General features: G+C 45.4%; 1 protein-coding gene and 1 long non-coding RNA gene across 3 annotated transcripts in view; one reads left to right on the top strand and one right to left on the bottom strand.

Annotated features, from left to right (window-relative positions):
* Window positions 1-290: 290 nt before the first annotated feature.
* Window positions 291-12,438, bottom strand: LOC139165223 (uncharacterized). Its single transcript, XR_011558763.1, has 5 exons — window positions 12,034-12,438; window positions 11,018-11,073; window positions 9,121-9,341; window positions 4,940-5,088; window positions 291-2,458 (listed from the first exon to the last, which is right to left on the bottom strand). It is a non-coding gene; the product is annotated as an uncharacterized lncRNA (long non-coding RNA).
* Window positions 12,347-19,196, top strand: part of KCNQ3 (potassium voltage-gated channel subfamily Q member 3) — a 212,847-nt gene continuing 205,997 nt past the window's right edge. The window contains exon 1 of one of the 2 annotated variants that reach the window (XM_070748310.1): window positions 12,347-12,971. In XM_070748310.1, the coding sequence (XP_070604411.1) occupies window positions 12,604-12,971 (368 nt within the window). In that variant the 5' untranslated portion in view covers window positions 12,347-12,603. The remainder of the gene's footprint in view (window positions 12,972-19,196) is intronic. The other variant, XM_070748309.1, reaches the window with a different exon arrangement.

The following is a 19,196-nucleotide window of genomic DNA, read 5'->3' as shown; positions in this document are numbered from 1 at the left end:
CTAAGGGTATAGTTCTGGAGGTTAGGTGATGATACTACAGAGTCAGGTAGTGAGTTGCATGCATCAACTACTCGGTTACTAAAGTTGTATTTGCTGCAGTCGAGTTTGGAGTGGTTTACTTTAAGTTTGTATCTGTTGTGTGCTCGTGTACTGTTGTGGTGGAAGCTGAAGTAGTCGTTGACAGGAAGGACATTGTAGCAGATGATTTTAGGTTGTGTTTTTTTGTGTCAGGGTTCTAAGTTTATTCTGCAGAAAAAAAGAGGAAAGAAAGAAAGAAGGAAAGAAAGAGATTTTTTTGAAAAAAAATTATTTTTATTGATTTTTTAGAATTTTACACAAAACAAACAGAAAGCATAAAGTGTACCATCACCATACAGAAAAAAATCCCTTCACCAGGGAAAGAGATTTGAGTGCATCTTATTAATTCATTCAGTCATTTCCTTGTTTGTTTGTTTTATATGCTCCCCCTCTCCAAGGACTTGGAGTGTCTTATAGTCCGAAAATATGGTACATTTTCAAATGGAGATCCTTAAATGATGTTCCTGAAACCAGGGGATAGAGGTATTGCCTCCAGTAATGGGCAGCCAAAATTTTTACTGCCACACTGTGGATGTGGCTTATTTTGTGGGTGTGGCTTAATGGTCATGTGATTGGGAAGGGGTGGCTTACCGGTCATGAGATCAGGTGGGAGTGGCTTGAACGATCGCCATCATTCAAGTGAACTGTTAAGTCCTTGACTTACAACCTTACAAGTGTCGCTCTCTGGGGTGATAATTTGCTTCGCGTTTCCCACGCTCTCCCCCCCACCTCAGGCTCCATAACTAGGCGAACGGGTTCTGCCAGAAGCATAAATGCTGCCAGCGCTGCTTCCACCCACGCCTTCTGCTTGCACCTCAGGCGGGAGGTGGCCGCATGAGGCTGGAGGGGATCCTGGCAGGAGAGAGGGAAGCTCATCCGAGGGCAGGAAGGAGGAAAGAGGAAAAAAGCAAGGAGGGCAGATGCAGCAGCAGGGGAAAAAAAGGAGGGCCAAGCCAAGACCCCTAATCCAGGAAATGATAGTCACCGATCAGCTGGAGCTGTGCACGCATCTTCATTTCGGCCGGTGGAACTGTGTTCCACCCCGTCCTGCCTGCTGCCCACCCCTGGTCCCCCATGTTCTTGAAAAAGAGGTACCAATCAAAAGGAAAGGACTGTCGGAAACACTAAATTGGCCAAAAGAAAGCCAGGCTAAAGGTCCCTTCATAAAAATGCAACAGGGCTTCTCTCATGTTTTTAATAGGCAGAATCTGCCCCCCAGAAATGTATTCCCCATTTATATAAAGCATTTTGCATTCTGATGATTTAGATGGCAGTTCTTCCTGAACAGCTTGGAGAAACACAGCACAGTTCCTGAATTCGGGCGGCTGTTCTAAAAAAAGGCATGGCACAAGAAGTGGGGGGGGGGGGAGAAACCAAGAAATTAAAAATATTGTGCATAATAACACAAAAATTTCAGAGTTGCTGGGCCACCCATTTGCGCCCACTGGATACCCAAAGCTGAGCGAGCAAACTCAACTTTTACTACTGGTGCAGCGTCCTTATATGTACCAGTAGGAACCCACTACTGGTTGAGCTCCCCTGTGGTCGTACGTCCAGGACTACTTGTAGTTTCAAAATCCTTGAAAGCCCAATAATATTTATCTTCCCTCCATTCTTCTTTGTACCAATGTGGAGTCTTGTTAAAATTTCTTTCTGCTGCTCCTGCATTCCTGCTCCAAGGTCACGTCTGGCCTCCTCTGTATCACAGCTGCTATGCTCTACGGTGTGGTTTGTTCTTATTTTGGTAAGATGATACACAGAGTCAGCTAATGCTATTCCCTCCCCGGCACTAAACACGGAGCGTTGATAGAAGCGATACCGCTGGCTGGCGGATGGACGGACGCAAGAGTTTTATTGCGGCCTCAACCCAGTTCATTATTTTCAACGGCTTTATTTTGTTTGCAGCCCAGTGTTCCTCTTGGGCTGACGGACAGCAGTATGCATTTTTTTAATAAATAAATCAATAAAGCTTGTGTTTTGTGAATTTCGCAGCCGCCTATGAAAGCAAGAGCCTTCTGGAACCGGAGATAGAGTGGAAAGCTATCTTTGCCCAGGCCTGAATATAAACATAAATATCCCCCCACCTTTGTTCTACTATCGGGAATTGTTCTTATCTTAGTAACAGCCGTGAAAACAGAAAAAGCACAAATCCATCAAGATAAACGAGGTGGCCATCTTAGGCCTTCTGAGATTACACAAAGAAATGGAACCAATAAATTGGCCGATCCGTGAAACAGCTGCCAAAGATCAATACCCACCGCAGCTGTAAATTGTTGAGAACAGATTCTTAATCAATCGAGGAGAGGGGCCGGGGTCTCACAAATGTAGGATAATAACCTCTTGCACTGCAATCAAACAGGCTTTTCTTCATTTTGAAGGCCTGAGAAAATAAACACAGCTGCTTTTTAAGTATTTCTGATGGTGATATATGTTAATCTAATAACATAGAAATTTAAATAAATAAGTAAGTAAGTAAGTAAATAAATAAATATAGCCAATCAGGCCATAAAATATGGTTGTTTTTTTTTACAAAAAAATAATAATAATGGGCTTCACAGAATGTTACGTCACCCTTGAGCAGAGACCAGGAGAGTGATCTGGCCTAATGTTTGGATCCACCTTTTATTAAATCTTTTATTCAAATGCACAGGTACAAGTGTGGTACATTGCTCAACAGTAGTGTTGGGCGAATCGAACTTGCATAGTTCGGGTCCGCGCTGAACTTTGTGGGGTTCGGCATACCGAACCTGAACCTGGACTTTTCCAGAAGTCTGTGTTCAGGTTCGGCGATCGCTTGAACACCGCGGTGGGCGGGAGGGGGAGGCGGGGAGGGCTCTGAGGCTGAAGCCGCCCAGTCGGCTTGGGGGGCAGGAGGGGCGACTCCAGACCCGGAGCCTGACCTGCCGCCCAGCGCTTCGCCTCCCGCCAGGTCAGAGGTGTTGGGGTTCGGGTTCGGCGAACCTACCCGAACTCCGACATCAAGTTCATCCGAACCCGTCGTACCCGAACTTCAATGGGTTCGCCCAACACTAATCAACAGTAGTAACTCTGACTGGGATCTTGGAGTCCTAGTGGACAATCATTTAAATATGAGCCAGCAATATGCAGCAGCTGCCAAAAAAGCCAACACAGTTCTAGGCTGCATTAACAGAGGGATAGAATCCTCTTGTTTATAGAAGACCAGTCTGGTTGCCAGCTGCCTCAGAGAGTGAAGCTAAATCACAAGCAGAGGAAGGCAGTGAGGAGGAAGAGACAGACAGGGGAATGTGTGCAGCCAGCCCACCAGCTAGTCCCCCAGCTAGAGGGTCCGCGGACTCAGAAGGGGAAGACGTCATGAATAACCCTATCTTGAATCCCCGCTTGCGCAGGATTTTGGGAATGCAGGAACAGCTGCGCAGGCATAAAAATAGATAATGGAGTGCAGCTGTTCTGAGTTTAATTATGCTGCTGAAACCCTGATAAATAAGGGAGGGTTGGAGTGCTGGGTGTGGGTATTTATCGTTAATGTTTTGGAAGAAGAAAGAAAATTGAGCAGCGTGGTTTGCTTTCTGTTTTGGGATTTCTGTGAACTCTGTGACATTCAAGCCAAAAAAGGCTGTGCGGAATTGGAGTGTGGAACTCTGACTTCATTGATAAATAAATCACTCCTCTGCTCTGGCACTAGCCTCAGCATGTCAAGTGAACTTTTGGTGTGAGTAACTGTAACCTTTTGGGACTTGTAAAACAGTAATTGGTTTTGCATTTTAAGCAGGTGTTTTAGCCTCTGTACATAAAAGAGACTTTCTTGATTCAATTGCCGTGTGTTTGATTTAATTCTGGACTTGTGGGTGGCTAACTGCCATTAGCCACGCAGAACAGATGATAGCATCTCTGTCAGTCTATATTCCCTTGTGGTCTTTAATGCAATGGATTGGAAATATAACCAGACCCCAGGGATTTACTATGTGATGGACAGCAAGAAAATCTTGAAAGAAAATATATACAGTGTTCCCTTGATTTTCGCGGGTTCGAACTTCGCGGAAAGTCTATACCACGGTTTTTCAAAAATATTAATTAAAAATACTTTGCGGGTTTTTTTCCTATACCATGATTTTCCCCACCCGATGACGTCATATGTCATCGCCAAACTTTTGTCTGCCTTTAATAAATATTTTTTTTAATAAACTTTAATAAATAAACATGGTGAGTAATAATCTGAATGGTTGCTAAGGGAATGGAAAATTGCAATTTAGGGGTTTAAAGTGCTATGGGAAGGCTTGTGATACTGTTCATAGCCAAAAATAATGCATTTACTTCTGCATCTCTACTTTGTGGAAATTCGACTTTCGCGGGCGGTTTCGGAACGCATTCCCCGCGAAAAGCGAGGGAACACTGTACTGTACTTGGTTGGAAAAGAGGATTAAGCAATGTATACACTTGAAACCAGAAATATGTTTGTTGGGTATTATCCCAAAGGGTTATGATAACGGAACTACATATTTAGTTTTGTATGTACTGACAGCAGCAAGGATTTGAAAAATGAGTCCCTCCATCAGATGAGGATGTAATTCAGAAAATCTTAGATTGTGCTGCGATGGACAGACTGACTTTAAAAATAAAAGGCAAAGATGACACAGAATATTAATTGATATGAAATAGATTTTATGAGTGGTTAGAGTTTAATGAATGTACCTTATCTTTTTATGTACACTGACAGCATATGCACCAAAGACAAATTCCTTGCGTGTGCAATTACACTTGGCCAATAAAGAATTATATTCTATTCTATTTCGATATACCCTGACAATACACTGTATTCAAAATGAATAAAAAGAAGAAAAAAGAAAGAAAGAAGAAAAATTCTATGGATTGACCTACGTACCAATCCGGTCCTGGTTTTGGTAGCTTTGATAGTCATTTCTCTATGCCAGTGTTTTTCAACCAGTGTGCCGTGGCACACTAGTGTGCCGCGAGACATAGTCAGGTGTGCCGCAAAGAAGGAAGCTCAGGTTCCGGTCCCACAACTTTTTGCTAAGAGCAAGAGAGAGAGAGAAGGTGAAAGAGAGAGAGAAAGAGAGTGAGAGAGAAATAAATCAAGAGAGAGAGAAAGAAGGAAAGCAAGAGAGAGAGAAAGCAAGAGAGAAAGAAAAAGAGAGAGAGAAATAAAGCAAGAGAGAGAGAGAGAATGAGAGGAAGGGAGAGAGAGAGAGAGGAGCAAAAAGGGGAGAAAAAAAGAGAAATGAGAAAATGATTGAGACAGAGAATGAGAGGAAAGAGAGAGAAACGAGAGAGAGAGAGAAGTGACTTAATTTAAAGCATATATAAAAATCACCCAAAGAATAAGAGAGAGAAAAACCCACCCCTCACCTGTTTTTGGAAATGGTTCAAGAGTGTGTATACACACACACACACACACCAGGGGGGGGGGAGGAGACAGGGATGGAAAAAGAGAGGAGAGTGTCTTAGAGTGTCATTTTGTGTCATTTCGGTTGGTGATGTGCCCACGGATTTTGTAAATGTAAAAAATGTGCCGCGGCTCAAAAAAGGTTGAAAATCACTGCTCTATGCTGCACAATTCTCAGATTCAGTATTTTTTAAAAAGGGGGGGGGGATGGGGCAAGCAAGGGAATTTCATAGTGGCAAAGTCTTAATAATAATAATCACTTTGAGAGAAATCAACCTTGCGCCCTTCATCTCCCCCAACCAAACCTAAGTTCATCATTTTGGCGTGGGATGGCCATCTGTTATTTCGAAACAGGAAAAACCAAAAAGATGAAAGTCAATTAAGACTTGGCTGAGAGCACGGGGGAAAGCCTACATCATGCTCCAATTTTCTTTGCCATCTGGCAGCCATGAGAAGTTGGCAGGAGACCATCTATTGATCTTGAGGAGAGCAACAGTTCTTGTTCGCTTCTCTTTTCTCATCTCTGCTTCATCCTCTGAGCTATTTGATAGCACCACTTAGACACGAGCATAGAAGCTGCGGTCCAAGGAATTGCGTGATTTCCTGACTGTCCAAGAAATGTATCCAGCTTGCATAATGCATATCTAGCTTACACAGATTTAAGTATTTTAGGGGGAAAGAGCTAGTGGATCATAGATCTTGATTTCAGCCCTGAGTCCTTGTTAGACAGTGCAGTACACAGCTGCGAGAGCAATCATGGGCTTCCCCAAATATGCCCATGTTACACCAACACTCCGCAGTCTGCATTGGTTGCCGATCAGTTTCCGGTCACAATTCAAAGTGTTGGTTATGATCTATAAAGCCCTTCATGGCACCGGACCAGATTATCTCAGGGACCGCCTTCTGCTGCACGAATCCCAGCGACCAGTTAGGTCCCACAGGGTGGATCTTCTCCGGGTCGCGTCAACTAAAGAATGTCGCTTGGCGGGACCCAGGGGAAGAACCTTCTCTGTGGCGGCCCCGGCCCTCTGGAACCAACTCCCCCCAAAGATTAGAATTTCCCCCACCCTCCTTGCCTTTCGTAAGCTGCTTAAAACCCACCTCTGCCGTCAGGCATGGGGGAATTGAGACCCTCTTCCCCCTAGGCCTTTACAATTCTATGCATGGTGTGTATGTTGCTGTTAGCCGCCCCGAGTCTCCGGAGAGGGGCGGCATACAAATCCAATAAATAGATAGATAGATAGATAGATAGATAGATAGATAGATAGATAGACACATCAAATAGAAAAAGTTTGAGATACTTAGGATCCATTGTAGTGCTGCATAGGTGAGCTAATGATCCAGCTCAGTGACCACTTTCACACACTTGGCTAAACCATAATATGGATTATGGTTTAACACAAATCCAGGTTTATCATAGAACTGGAAGAGAACTTTGAGGTCAACAAGTCCAAGCCCCTGCATGCTGCGAGATTCATGATGCTATCCCTAGTAGATTACTATCCAACTTCTGTTTGAAGTCCTCCAGTGAAGATCAAGTAGCCCTTCTATGCACTAACCTCTTCAACTCACTTGACTGCTCTTCAAAATGTTCTTCCTAATCCATGTCCCTTAACCCATTAATTTTAATCTTACTATCTGGAACAAACAAAGGGGGGCTGCTATGGTGGAACTGTGACATTTGCTCGCTCCCATGGCTCTGAGTGCTAGCGGATTCCAGCGCAATTATGCTACTGCACCTGGGCAGGTAGCAAAACTGCACATGGACATGCAAGTGCACCCATGTTTCTGTGCACGTGGAAGCAAAAAACCATGCTGAAACATGGGCGCACCTGCCTGTCCGTGGGCAATCTTGCTACCTGCCCAGGTGCAGTAGCATAATTGCGCTGGAGTCCACCAGCACTCAGAACCACAGGGGTGAACACACATCACCATTCCACCTTAGCAGCCCACCTCTGGGAACAAGTCCAATCCCAATGCAACATGACATGACATGTCTTCAGGTACTTGAGGACAACTATTAGGTCTTCCCTCTACCTTCTTTTCTGGAAGCTTAACCTATCTAGGTTTTTGAATTACTATCCATGTTACCCAGGCTTCATGCTCTGGGGAATCTGCACCAAGACAAATTCCTTGTGTGTCCAATCACACTTGGCCAATAAAATTCTATTCTATTCTATTCTATTCTAATAATAATAATAATAATAATAATAATAATAATAATAATAATTATTATTATTATTTTAAAAAACCCCAATAGGCCTAGTTTGTTCACCAAACACTGAGGAATGATTGTGTGGAATGCCAAATTAAAAACCAACAAAACAGCATTTGCACATGACTATTATTCTCCTCCAGGTGTGTGCCAAGCTAAGATGAAACCATTTTGACTTTGCTTATCAGAAACTCGCTGGGAAGGTTACAAATGGCGATCATGTGACCTCATGCAACTGTCATAAACACATGCCAGTTTCCATCACCTGAATTTTGAACATGTGACCATGGGGGATGTGGTAACGGTCGCAAGATGAGAGAACCATTCATAAGTCACTTTTTTTCTGTGCCGTTGTAACTTTGAACAGTTAAAAAATGAAATGGCTGTAAATCCAGGACTATCAGTGATTCTCAATCTTTTTAATGCCGCGATCCCTTAATACAGTTCCTCATGTTGTGGTGACCCCTAACCATAAGTCTTGTGCCAATTCTCCCAACAGAGCTTCAAGCTGATTGGCAGGAAGGTCAGAGGGACACTCCCACTGTAAATGCCTGATTGGTCAGATTGTAAAAATACGTTCCAAGGAGCCAGAATAGAAGCTTTAGTTCCTAACACCAAGGGAAATTCGTCTTTTCCCATGGTCTTAGATGACCCCTGTGAAACGGCCGTTCGAACTCCAAAGGGTTTCCGACCCCCAGGTTGAGAACTAGACCCATCTGGCTCAGAAAACAGCAGGATGCGTCCATGTGGTCAGCAGGACCTATCTCACTCCAAGGAGACTTAATTTTTTGACTTCCCCTAAAAATCCCACCTTCCAAGAAGGGGGGGAGCCACTTTTGACCCCAGGAAGCCCAAACAGATGCAGTAGGTGGTATACATAGTCCTCAACTTACAACAGTTCATGAGCCGAGGTGGCGCAGTGAGTAGAGTGCAGTACTGCAGGCCACTAAAACTGACTGCTAAATTTGCAGGTCAGTGGTTCAAATCTCATCATCGTCTCAAGGTCGACTCAGCCTTCCATCCTTCCGAGGTGGGTAAAATGAGGACCCGGATTGTGGGGGCGATAGCCTGGCTCTGTTTAAAAGTGCTATTGCTGGCATGCTGTAAGCCGCCCAAGTCTAAGGAGAAGGGTGGCATAATAAAAATTGAATAAATAAAAAAAAATAAAATAAAAAAAATAATGACTATTCAAAATGTTTTATTTATTTATTTATTAGATTTGTATGCTGCCCCTCTCTGTGGACTCGGGGCGGCTAACAACAGTGATAAAAAACAGCATGTAACAATCCAATACCAAAACAACTAAAAAACCTTATTATAAAACCAAACAGGCATAAATTGTAGAAGCCTAGGGGGAAAGAATATCTCAGTTCCCCCATGCCTGACGGCAGAGGTGGGTTTTAAGGAGCTTAGGAAAGGCAAGAAGAGTAAGTTTCATACTTACTACGGCTGCAGCATCTTCGTGGTCAAGCAATCCAAATTTAGACACTTTGGCAAGCAGTTCCTATTTAGGACGGTTGGAGCGCCCTATGGGTGATGGTGGTAGTCATGGCATCATGAGGGCAACATGAGAAAATATTATTTTACTGAAAGAGTAGTAGATCCTTGGAACAAACTTCCAGCAGACGTGGTCGGTAAATCCACAGTAACCGAATTTAAATATGCCTGGGATAAACATATATCCATTGTAAGATAAAATACAGGAAATAGTATAAGGGCAGACTAGATGGACCATGAGGTCTTTTTCTGCCGTCAGTCTTCTATGTTTCTATGTTTCTATGTTTCTATGTTTCTATGGCATCAGTTTTTGAGACCTTCCGACAATCAATGGGGAATTAAACCACCGTGTGACTCACGTAACAACAGCAGCGATTCACCTAACGGGCGAGAAAGTGGCAAGAAAAATCGCCCAGTGGGGCAAACCGGCTTAGCAAATGTTTTGCTCCTTAGCAACATTAATTTCGGGCTGGTTGGTGATTGTAACTCGAGGACTACCTCCTAATGTCGAGGTTCCAAGTAGAGTCTGAGTCAAAGTACAGTGGTACCTCTACCTATGAACTTAATTCGTTCCGTGACCGGGTTCTTAAGTAGAAACATTCTTAAGAAAAAGCAATTTTTCCCACAAGAATCAATGTAAAAGCAAATTATTATTATTATTATTATTATTATTATTATTATTATTATTATTATTATTAATAATAATTAGATTTGTATGCCGCCCCTCTCCGCAGACTTGGGGCGGCTCACAACAGTGATAAAAAACAATCTATAATGACAAATCTAATATCAAAGTCTAAAATAACAATTTTACATTAAAAAACCTAAAAACCCCATTATATAAAAAGCATACATACAAACATACCATACATAAAACTACATAGGCAAGGGGGGATGTTTCAGTTCCCCCATGCCTGACGGCAGAGGTGGGTTTTAAGAAGTTTACGAAAGGCAAGGAGAGTGGGGGCAGTCCTAATCGCTGGGGGGAGCTGGTTCCAGAGGGTCGGGGCCACCACAGAGAAGGCCCTTCCCCTGGGTCCCGCCAACCGGTATTGTTTAGTTGACGGGACCGGAGAAGGCCAACTCTGTGGGACCTAATGCATGCAAACCCATTAGGAAAGAAATAAAAGCTCGGAATTTGGGTGGGAGGAGGAGGAAGAAGAGGAGGAGGAGAGTCGCTGCCGAAGGAAGAAGGTGAGGAGAGGTGAATTAAAAAAATCCAAAATTTAAGGCTTTTTTTTTTAAAAAAAGAGGGACTCTGAGGTGGCGACGAGGAGCATGCGCCTCCCATACACCATACACCCAACACGAGGCTGCCTCTCATACACTGCACCAGAGAGAGAAACCCAGGGGGAATGGCATGAAACTGGCAGGGCCTTTGTGCCTCTCTCAAATTTCCTGGGAAATTTTTCCGGGCTCAGGTTCTTAAGTAGAAAATGGTTCTTAAGAAGAGGCAAAAAAAATCTTGAACACCTGGTTCTTATCTAGAAAAGTTCTTAAGTAGAGGCGTTCTTAGGTAGAGGTACCACTCCAATTTATTTCTGGAGCCATTCTGGCCCCCACAGTGGGAAACCTGAATCTCAGTTTCCCACCCATTTAAAAGTTCACATCCCTTGCCCCCTCCCTCCACCCGCAAACTTGTCACGTTGCCCATTCAGATTATGCCAGCGTGTCACGTCCTTCCTCTGCTTCCGCCCAGGTGGGTGGGCATAGGATGGCCTTGAACCCCTCGAAAGAATGCTTTGTGGGTGCGTCTGTCCCCTCATGAAAAACACCCCTCCCAAGTTCCCATAAACATCAGGCCTTCTTTAGAGAGTATGGCAAGCTATTAATTTATCACCAACCTCTTCACAGGTGTGACACCTTCCATGCTTCCAACTAGGGCCGCCACCTGGAAAACCTGTAATTTGGGAAAGCATTTATCTACAGGTTATCTCCCACCGCCAGCCACCTGAGAAGAGTGAGGGACCAAACGCCCATCCCAGAAGCCCCGAGTGGCGGCAGGGGTGGTGGTCTTCCCTTGCCTAAATGGGGCAAAGGGGGTTTCTCCCCTGCTCCCCGTCTCCTCCCGACAACCTCCATTCACACGACCTGCTCTTCCGCGTCCCCCCTCCCATCGGTTTTCTCCGCCTGTCTGGTGCTTCCCTTCGCCGGCCGGCTCTTTTTTTTTCTTTCCTCACCGCCCCCCCCCGCCTTTCTCGCAACCAGCTGGTCGGCAGACGGCTGACAAGGAATCCCCTCACCGCCAAACCTGCCGGAGGGGGGGGGGGGGCTTTCCTCGGGCCAGCCTTAGACCTGAGGGGACGTTCCCTGAGGGGACGAAAAGGGGGACGGGGGATAACCGTGCGCGTGCCTCTCTCTCTCTCTCTCTCTGTGTATGTGTGTAGGCGGTGGGGAAACCCCACGCCCCCCCCACCCCAGTTCCCTCGCTCGCCCTCCCCCCCCACCTGAGGGAAACGGCGAAGGAGGAAAAGGGATGGAATTTTTTTTTGGCGGCGGGGTGGGGGTGGGCGTCCGCTGCCCGCAAAAAAGACCCTCCGGATGGTGAGGCGGAGCTGAGAGAGGAACCTCTCGCGCCCCCCACCTCAGTTCCCCCTCCCCCACTCCCCCGATAGTGAGGGAAGCGGTGAAGGAGGGAAAGGGATGGGATTTTTTTTTTGGCGGGGGTGGGCGTCCGCTGCCCGCATAAAAGACCCCCCGGGACGGTGAGGCTGAGCTGAGAGGGAAACCCACGACCCCCTTCAGTTGACCCCGACCCTGAGGGAAGCGGCGAAGGGAGGAAAGGGGATGAATTTTTTTTTTGGCGGGAGGGGTTGGGGAGGTCCGTCGCGCGCAAAAAAGACCCTCCCCACACACATACAGATGCGATTCAGCGCGCGGCCACGCCCGACGGCGAGGCGGAGCTGAGGGGGGACGTCGTCGTTGTCATCGTTGTCGATTGTGGTGAGGAAGGTTTTGGGAGGGGGGGGGAGAGACACGGCTGGCGGCCGCGGGCGGGGTGAGGGACGAGACACCGGTTTGGTCCCGGAGCCCGCGATGCTGCCGCCGCCTTCCTCGCCTCCTCCTCCTTCCTCCTCCTCCTCGGTGAGAGCCAGGCCGCTCGTCCAGGTGTGGCTGATGGTGATGCCGCCGCCGCTGTCCCCCTCCTGCTTCTCCTCCTGCCGCCGGAGCTGATGCTCCCCTCAGGCGAGGCGGGAGCCCTGAGGCAGGGGGAGCGCGGCTTCCCTCTCCCCCCCGGGCCCCGCCCTGCCGCCGGGGACCCCCCGCCGCCCCGGCGGAGGAGGCGGGAGGAGGGAAGCTCGGACCATGGCCTGGGGCTCCCCCCCGCGGCCGCTCCTCCTCCTCCTCTTCCTCCTCCTCCTCGCCTTCCCGCTCTCTCTCACCCCGAAGGAGCCGGGCAGAAACGGGCCGAGACGCCGAGGGCCGTAAGATGGGCGTGAAGTCCCGCAAGGCAACTCCGGCCGCGGAAAACCGGCCGGCCGTATCCGGCGGCGTGTTGGTTAGCAAAGCGGCCGGAGGGGAGCTGGCTTCGGCCGGCGACTTGGAGCAAGGCACGTTGGCTCTGGGAGCCGCCGGGGCGGACCGGGACGGAGCCCTGCTGTTGGAAGGGACAGGCAGGGAAGGCGGCGGCGGCGGTGGCGGCGGGAGGCGCTCGACGCCGGCCATCGGCTTGCTGGCTAAGACGCCCCTGAGCCGGCCGGTCAAGAGGAACAACGTCAAGTACCGGCGGATCCAGACTCTGATCTACGACGCGCTGGAGCGGCCGCGGGGCTGGGCGCTGCTCTACCACGCCTTCGTGTGAGTGTGAATCGGGCGGGAGGGGGGTGCCGAGGACCTGACCCGAACCCCGGAAAGTGGGGAGGGAGAGCGGCGTGTGGGACAGCTTTGGCTACGGGGCGCAGGGCTGTTCGCGGGTTGCGGGGAGCGGGGAGGCAAGGAGCACGAGTTAGCCACCGAGGTCCGACAGGGGAGCTGAGAGGTGTAGCCCCGGCTCTTGTGGGGTTGGAATCCTCCTTTAGGAAAAGCCCCGTCGCTGATGGACGTCTGCATTCAGGCGTGTTTCTGATTGACAAGTGCATTCTCTCTCTCTAATTCTCTTATTCTCTCTATCTAATTCTCTCGATCGCTCTCATTCTCGCTCTCATTCTATCATTCTTTCACTCTCTCTCTCTCTCATTTTATCATTCTCATTCTTTCTCTCCATCTCATTTCTCTCTCTCTCTCTCATCCTCTCATTATTATTCTCTAGGTCTCCCATTCTCTCTCTCATTCTCATTCCCCCCTCTCATTTTCTCTCATTCTCTCTCTCATTCTTTCTCTCTATTTCACTCTCTCTATCTCATTCTCATTTTCTCACTTTCTCATTCTCTCTCTCATTCTCATTCCCCCATCTCATTCTCTCTTTCTCTCCCATTCTCTCTCCCCCATTCTCTTTCTCTCATTCTCTCTTCCATTCGCCCTTTTTCTCTCATTTTCTTTTTTTCTCTCTCATTCTCATTCTTTCTCTCATTCGTTCTCTCTATCTCATTCTCTCTCCCTCATCCTCTCTCATTCTCATTCTCTCTCTCTCTCTCATTCTCATTCTCCCTCTCATTCTCTTTCTCTCATTCATTCATTCTCTCTCTCATTCTCTCTCTCTCTCTCATTCTCCCACTCATTCTCTTTCTCTCATTCATTCATTCTCTCTCTCATTCTCTCTCTCTCTCTCATTCTCATTCTCCCTCTCATTCTCTTTCTCTCATTCATTCATTCTCTCTCTCATTCTCTCTCTCTCTCTCTCATTCTCCCTCTCATTCTCTTTCTGTCATTCATTCATTCTCTCTCTCATTCTCATTCTCTCTGTCTCTCACCCTCTCATTCTCACCCTCATTCTCTCTCTCCCCCCCCCTTTCTTGTCTTCTCTGAGTAAGGCTGTGTTTACATCTCTGTAGGCTAAAACGTGGTAGCCAGGGAGTCATTTGGCTTTTGGACTCATCCCACAAGAAAAGCTCCCCATCGTATACCCTGGTGCACATCTGCATTCATATATGCTTCTGATTGACAAGTGCATTCTCCCTCTCACCTTTTCCCTCTCCTCTTCCTCTTCTCTCCCTTTCTCTCTCCCCTCCTTATCTTTCTGAGTTTACACCACTCTGGGTTAAAACATGGTAGCTATAGACTCCATTGCTCTTCTGAAGACTGCAGTCATCCTTCAAGAAAAATGCGATCACAAACCCCATCGGAAACCACCTTTCAAGAAAAGCCCCATCTGCATTCAGACATGCTTCTGATTGACAAGTGAATTTTCTCCCCCCCTCCTCTGAGTAAGGCTGTGTTTACACTGCTCTAGATAAAAACATGGTTGAACACACTATGGACTCTGTTTTCTGAAGACTACAATCATCATTCAAGAAAAGCCCCATCATGTCCTCTGGTGCACATCTGCATTCAGACATACTTCAGACTGATGAGTGCATGCTCCCCCTCCACCTTTCTCCTCTGAGTAAGGCTGTGTTTACACCCCTCTAGATTAAAACGTGGTTGAACAGGTTATGGATTCTGCATGTCTTGTGAAAACTACTATTTTCTTTAATTTATGGTTCAGTGCTTAGATATTGGGTTAGTTCAGGAAACCATGATGTCCATTTCGAGCATTTAGGGTATTTTCAGAACAGGATCTGGGTAGGGGGAAGATTGCATGTTCTCAAATGGATATGCGGAGAGGGGCGGCATACAAATCTAAATAATAAATAAATAAAATAAATAAATATGGCAGAACAACATCACTGAAATTTTTTGGGCAAAGATTGCTGGGATCTAAACTAGGAATAATCATTCTACATACTTGGAACCTTCAAAAAAACCCCACAACCTACCCTTATTACTGCATTCAGATTGCAAATCATTACGCTGTATCCCAATGGATGAAATGCTAATTCAATATGTCTAAGAAATGACTTCACCGCCCCTCCCTTCCTCAAACAACAGAAATCTTTCCTTTGGCCACAGGAGCACATGGTTTTTATTTGCTTCTTAAAAGTGGAATGCTCGAGGAAAGTACCAGGTGTGAAAGGCAAAGGTTATGACAATGCCCTGTTGCTGTGGTCGCATGGCAATGAGCATGTTTTCGTGAAAGTCTGAAGCACACAAGGTGATGGGAGGGATTTGCCATAGAAACCGGGGCGTCCAATAACGGAGCCTGTGTTGCTTTATCACTCCGTTTGAGCCCCTGGGCAACTTGTCAACAACAAAAACGAAAAAGAAACACACTGGGAGTTTCCTAAGGAGCCAACCCATACTGCTATGAATGAAAAATAATAATTACAATAGCTTTCCATCATTTAAATCCAAAACAGTCTGTTCTTTTCATTTTCTCTTAGTCTCTAACTGTGAAGGTACAAATCTGTGCAGATTGTCAGGTTCCAGAGACAAATTTTATCTTGTTCCAGAGTAAAAATATAATTGAAGAAGGTACCTATTAGGTTTATATTGTAGGAATTGGCATCCACGGAAAGCTACACAGTCCACATATAAATGTGCAGGCAAAGCATGAAAATGTTACTTGTGATAGAAACATAGAAACATAGAAGTCTGACGGCAGAAAAAGACCTCATGGTCCATCTAGTCTGCCCTTATACTATTTTCTGTATTTTATCTTAGGATGGATATATGTTTATCCCAGGCATGTTTAAATTCAGTTACTGTGGATTTATCTACCACATCTGCTGGAAGTTTGTTCCAAGGATCTACTACTCTTTCAGTAAAATAATATTTTCTGAAGATAATAATATAATAATCAGAAAATAATATTTTCTGATCTGAAGTCTGCTCAGGGAAGCTGTTCTGTTTGTAATTTTATCTTGTCTAGGTATGTTGCTATTGTATATGGAGGCTGTCTGTAATAGCATGGCTAATTAGAAATGATTTAAACTGGGGTCCAGTTTGGGGAACTCCATAGGAAATATTTCTGTCTCATTTGTGCTTTAGAATGGGGCATAGTGTAGGACAGTGATGGCAAACCTTTTTTCCCTCGGGTGCTGAAAAAGCATGGGCATGTGCTATTGTGCATGCGCGAGTGCCCACACCCATAATTCAGTGCCTTTGGAGGGTGAAAACAGGTTCCCCCACCCCCTGGAGAACCTCTGGAGGCCGGAAACAGACTGTTTTCCAACTTCTGGTGGCCCCAGTAGGCTCGTATTTTGCCCTCCCCAGACTCCAAAGGCTTCACTGCAGCTGGGACAGGGTAAAAACGTCCTCCCCCATCCCCCTGGAGGCTCTCTGGAAGCCAAAAACACCCTCCCAGAGCCTCTGTGCCAGCCAAAAATCAGCTAGCCAGCACACACATGGACACTGGAGCTGTGTTAGGGCAACTAACACATGGCAACTCCAAATCTCAATCAGCAAATACTCTGTCCTTCACATTGCCAAAAAGAATCAGAACTCCAAATACAAACCAAATAAACAAATTATCACAGATAATCCCCACTTGGTCAAGGACCTCGGAGTACTAATAACTAACGACTTAAGTGCTAAAGCCCATTGCCACGACATCGCCAAGAAGGCTTTAAGAGTTGTTAATCTAATCCTATGTAGTTTCCGCTCTGGCAATCTCACACTACTTACCAGAGCTTATAAAACTTTCGCCAGACCCATCCTAGAATATATCTCATCTGTTTGGAACCCATATCGCATTTCTGACATTAATACTCTTGAAAATGTCCAGAGATACTTCACCAGAAGAGTCCTTCACTCCACCACTCGAAACAGAACACCCTACGAAACTAGACTTGCAATCCTGGGTCTTGAAATCTTAGAACTAAGACGCCTCAAACATGATCTAAGTATTGCCCACAAGATCATATGCTGCAATGTCCTGCCTGTCAAAGACTACTTCAGCTTCAACCACAACAACACATGAGCCCACAACAGATTCAAGCTTAATATTAACCACTCCAAACTTGACTGTAAAAAATATGACTTTAGTAATTGAGTTGTCGAAGCGTGGAATTCACTACCGGACTCTGTAGTATCATCCTCTAACCCCCAACACTTTACCCTTAGAATATCCACGGTTGACCTCAACAGGTTCCTAAGAGGTCAGTATGGGGCGTACATAAGTGCACCAGAGTTCCTACCATCCCCTGTCCTATAGTCTCTCCCATATCTCATATATCTTCTCTTCTATAGCTATATCTTTTTCTGCTATTTTCTCATAGTTATATTTTACTCCTTTATTTTCTCCTCTATTCCCCCTTTAATACATTATACCTGATTATATCCTCTATAACCCTCATTGTGTATTATTGTGTATTGGACAAAACAAAACAAATAAAATAAATAAATAAATGGCTTGCGTACCAGCTGATATGGTTCTGCATGGCACCCGTGCCACAGGTTCGCCATCACTGGTGTAGTATTTGGGAGTAAGGAAGACTAAAATTAAGTCTGCTGGTTAGGCCAGTGTTTCTCAATCTTTGACAACACAGATTCTTTAGTTCTATAACATTCTTCATCCCCACAATGTATACAAAGATGGAAACAGTTTTGGTCCAGGGGTGTTTGGAAATCCACGTCTTCAATTATATTGTTCCAGATTTTCTTTTTGTGCATGATAATTTTGTATCAACGAAGTGTTGTTTTACTTCTGCAAGAAATAAGATTAGCAGATTAAAATTTGTTTTTGTCAAACTATTTATCTCGGCCCATTCAGGCGGGTTGCAGTTTTGGAAAATTGTCATTCCAACATTACCAGAGAGCATAGTTTTGGGAGATTGATGAACTCAATCTGTATTTAATGAACTCAATCTGTAGAGTCTGGAGGACAGAAGGGAAAGGGGGAACATGATCGAAACATTTAAATATGTTAAAGGGTTAAATAAGGTCCAGGAGGGAAGTGTTTTTAATAGGAAAGTGAACACAAGAACAAGGGGACACAATCTGAGGTTAGTTGGGGGAAAGATCAAAAGCAACGTGAGAAAATATTATTTCACTGAAAGAATAGTAGATCCTTTGAACAAACTTCCAGCAGACATGGTTGGTAAATCCACAGTAACTGAATTTAAACATGCCTGGGATAAACATATGTCCATCCTAAGATAAAACACAGGAAATAGTATAAGGGCAGACTAGATGGACCATGAGGTCTTTTTCTGCCGTCAGTCTTCTATGTTTCTATGTTTCTATTGGTTGGGGTTTAGACAGTGAAGGGCTATCAACATTTTTACTTCACACTGTGGCCGTGGCTTATACAGGACGCCCTGCATTTTCTTTCAACATCTTTCAGTGCAAATCGGGTGCTCTGGGGTGGAGCTCCATTTTCGCTACCTCACTGCGTTCCCCTGCATCTGGGCAGTAGCCCATCCCTGGGTTTAGACATTGTGCTACAGCAAGAATTGTTTTAATTGAGAAGTGTGCCACTGCAGATTAACCTCTGTAGTAACACTGGCATAGTGTAAAACAGATAGTAATAATAATAATAATAATAATAATAATAATAATAATAATAATAATTTATTGGATTTGTATGCCGCCCTCTCCGCAGACTCGGGGCGGCTAACAACAATAATAAACACAACATGTACAATCCAATAATAAAAACAACTAAAAACCCTTATTATAAAACCAAACATACACACAAACATACCATGCATAACTTGTAATGGCCTAGGGGGAAGAGCTATCTCAACTCCCCCATGCCTGGTGGTATAAATGAGTCTTGAATAGTTTATGAAAGACAGGGAGGGTGGGGGCAATTCTAATCTCCGGGGGGGAGTTGGTTCCAGAGGGCCGGGGCCGCCACAGAGAAGGCTCTTCCCCTGGGGCCAGCCAAACACAGAGAGAAGCAGAGCGATCATGAAGAGGATTGGCTATCTCAAGTTTTTTTAAAAAAATAGTAAAAATAAAGTATAGCTCTGCTGTGTTTGTCATATTGAAAAGAATGATTGTTTGATCACGACTATAAATATTCATGATTTATTATTTGTAAATACCATACTTTGCACAAATTGTAGCAATTTATGTGCGATCCTTTATAGATCCAGTTAT

This window comes from Erythrolamprus reginae, chromosome 3 (genome assembly GCF_031021105.1).
Source record: "Erythrolamprus reginae isolate rEryReg1 chromosome 3, rEryReg1.hap1, whole genome shotgun sequence".
Classification (NCBI taxonomy): domain Eukaryota; kingdom Metazoa; phylum Chordata; class Lepidosauria; order Squamata; family Dipsadidae; genus Erythrolamprus; species Erythrolamprus reginae.
The sequence above is the reverse complement of the archived record's forward strand: the minus strand, read 5'-3'. Positions and strand labels throughout refer to the sequence as shown.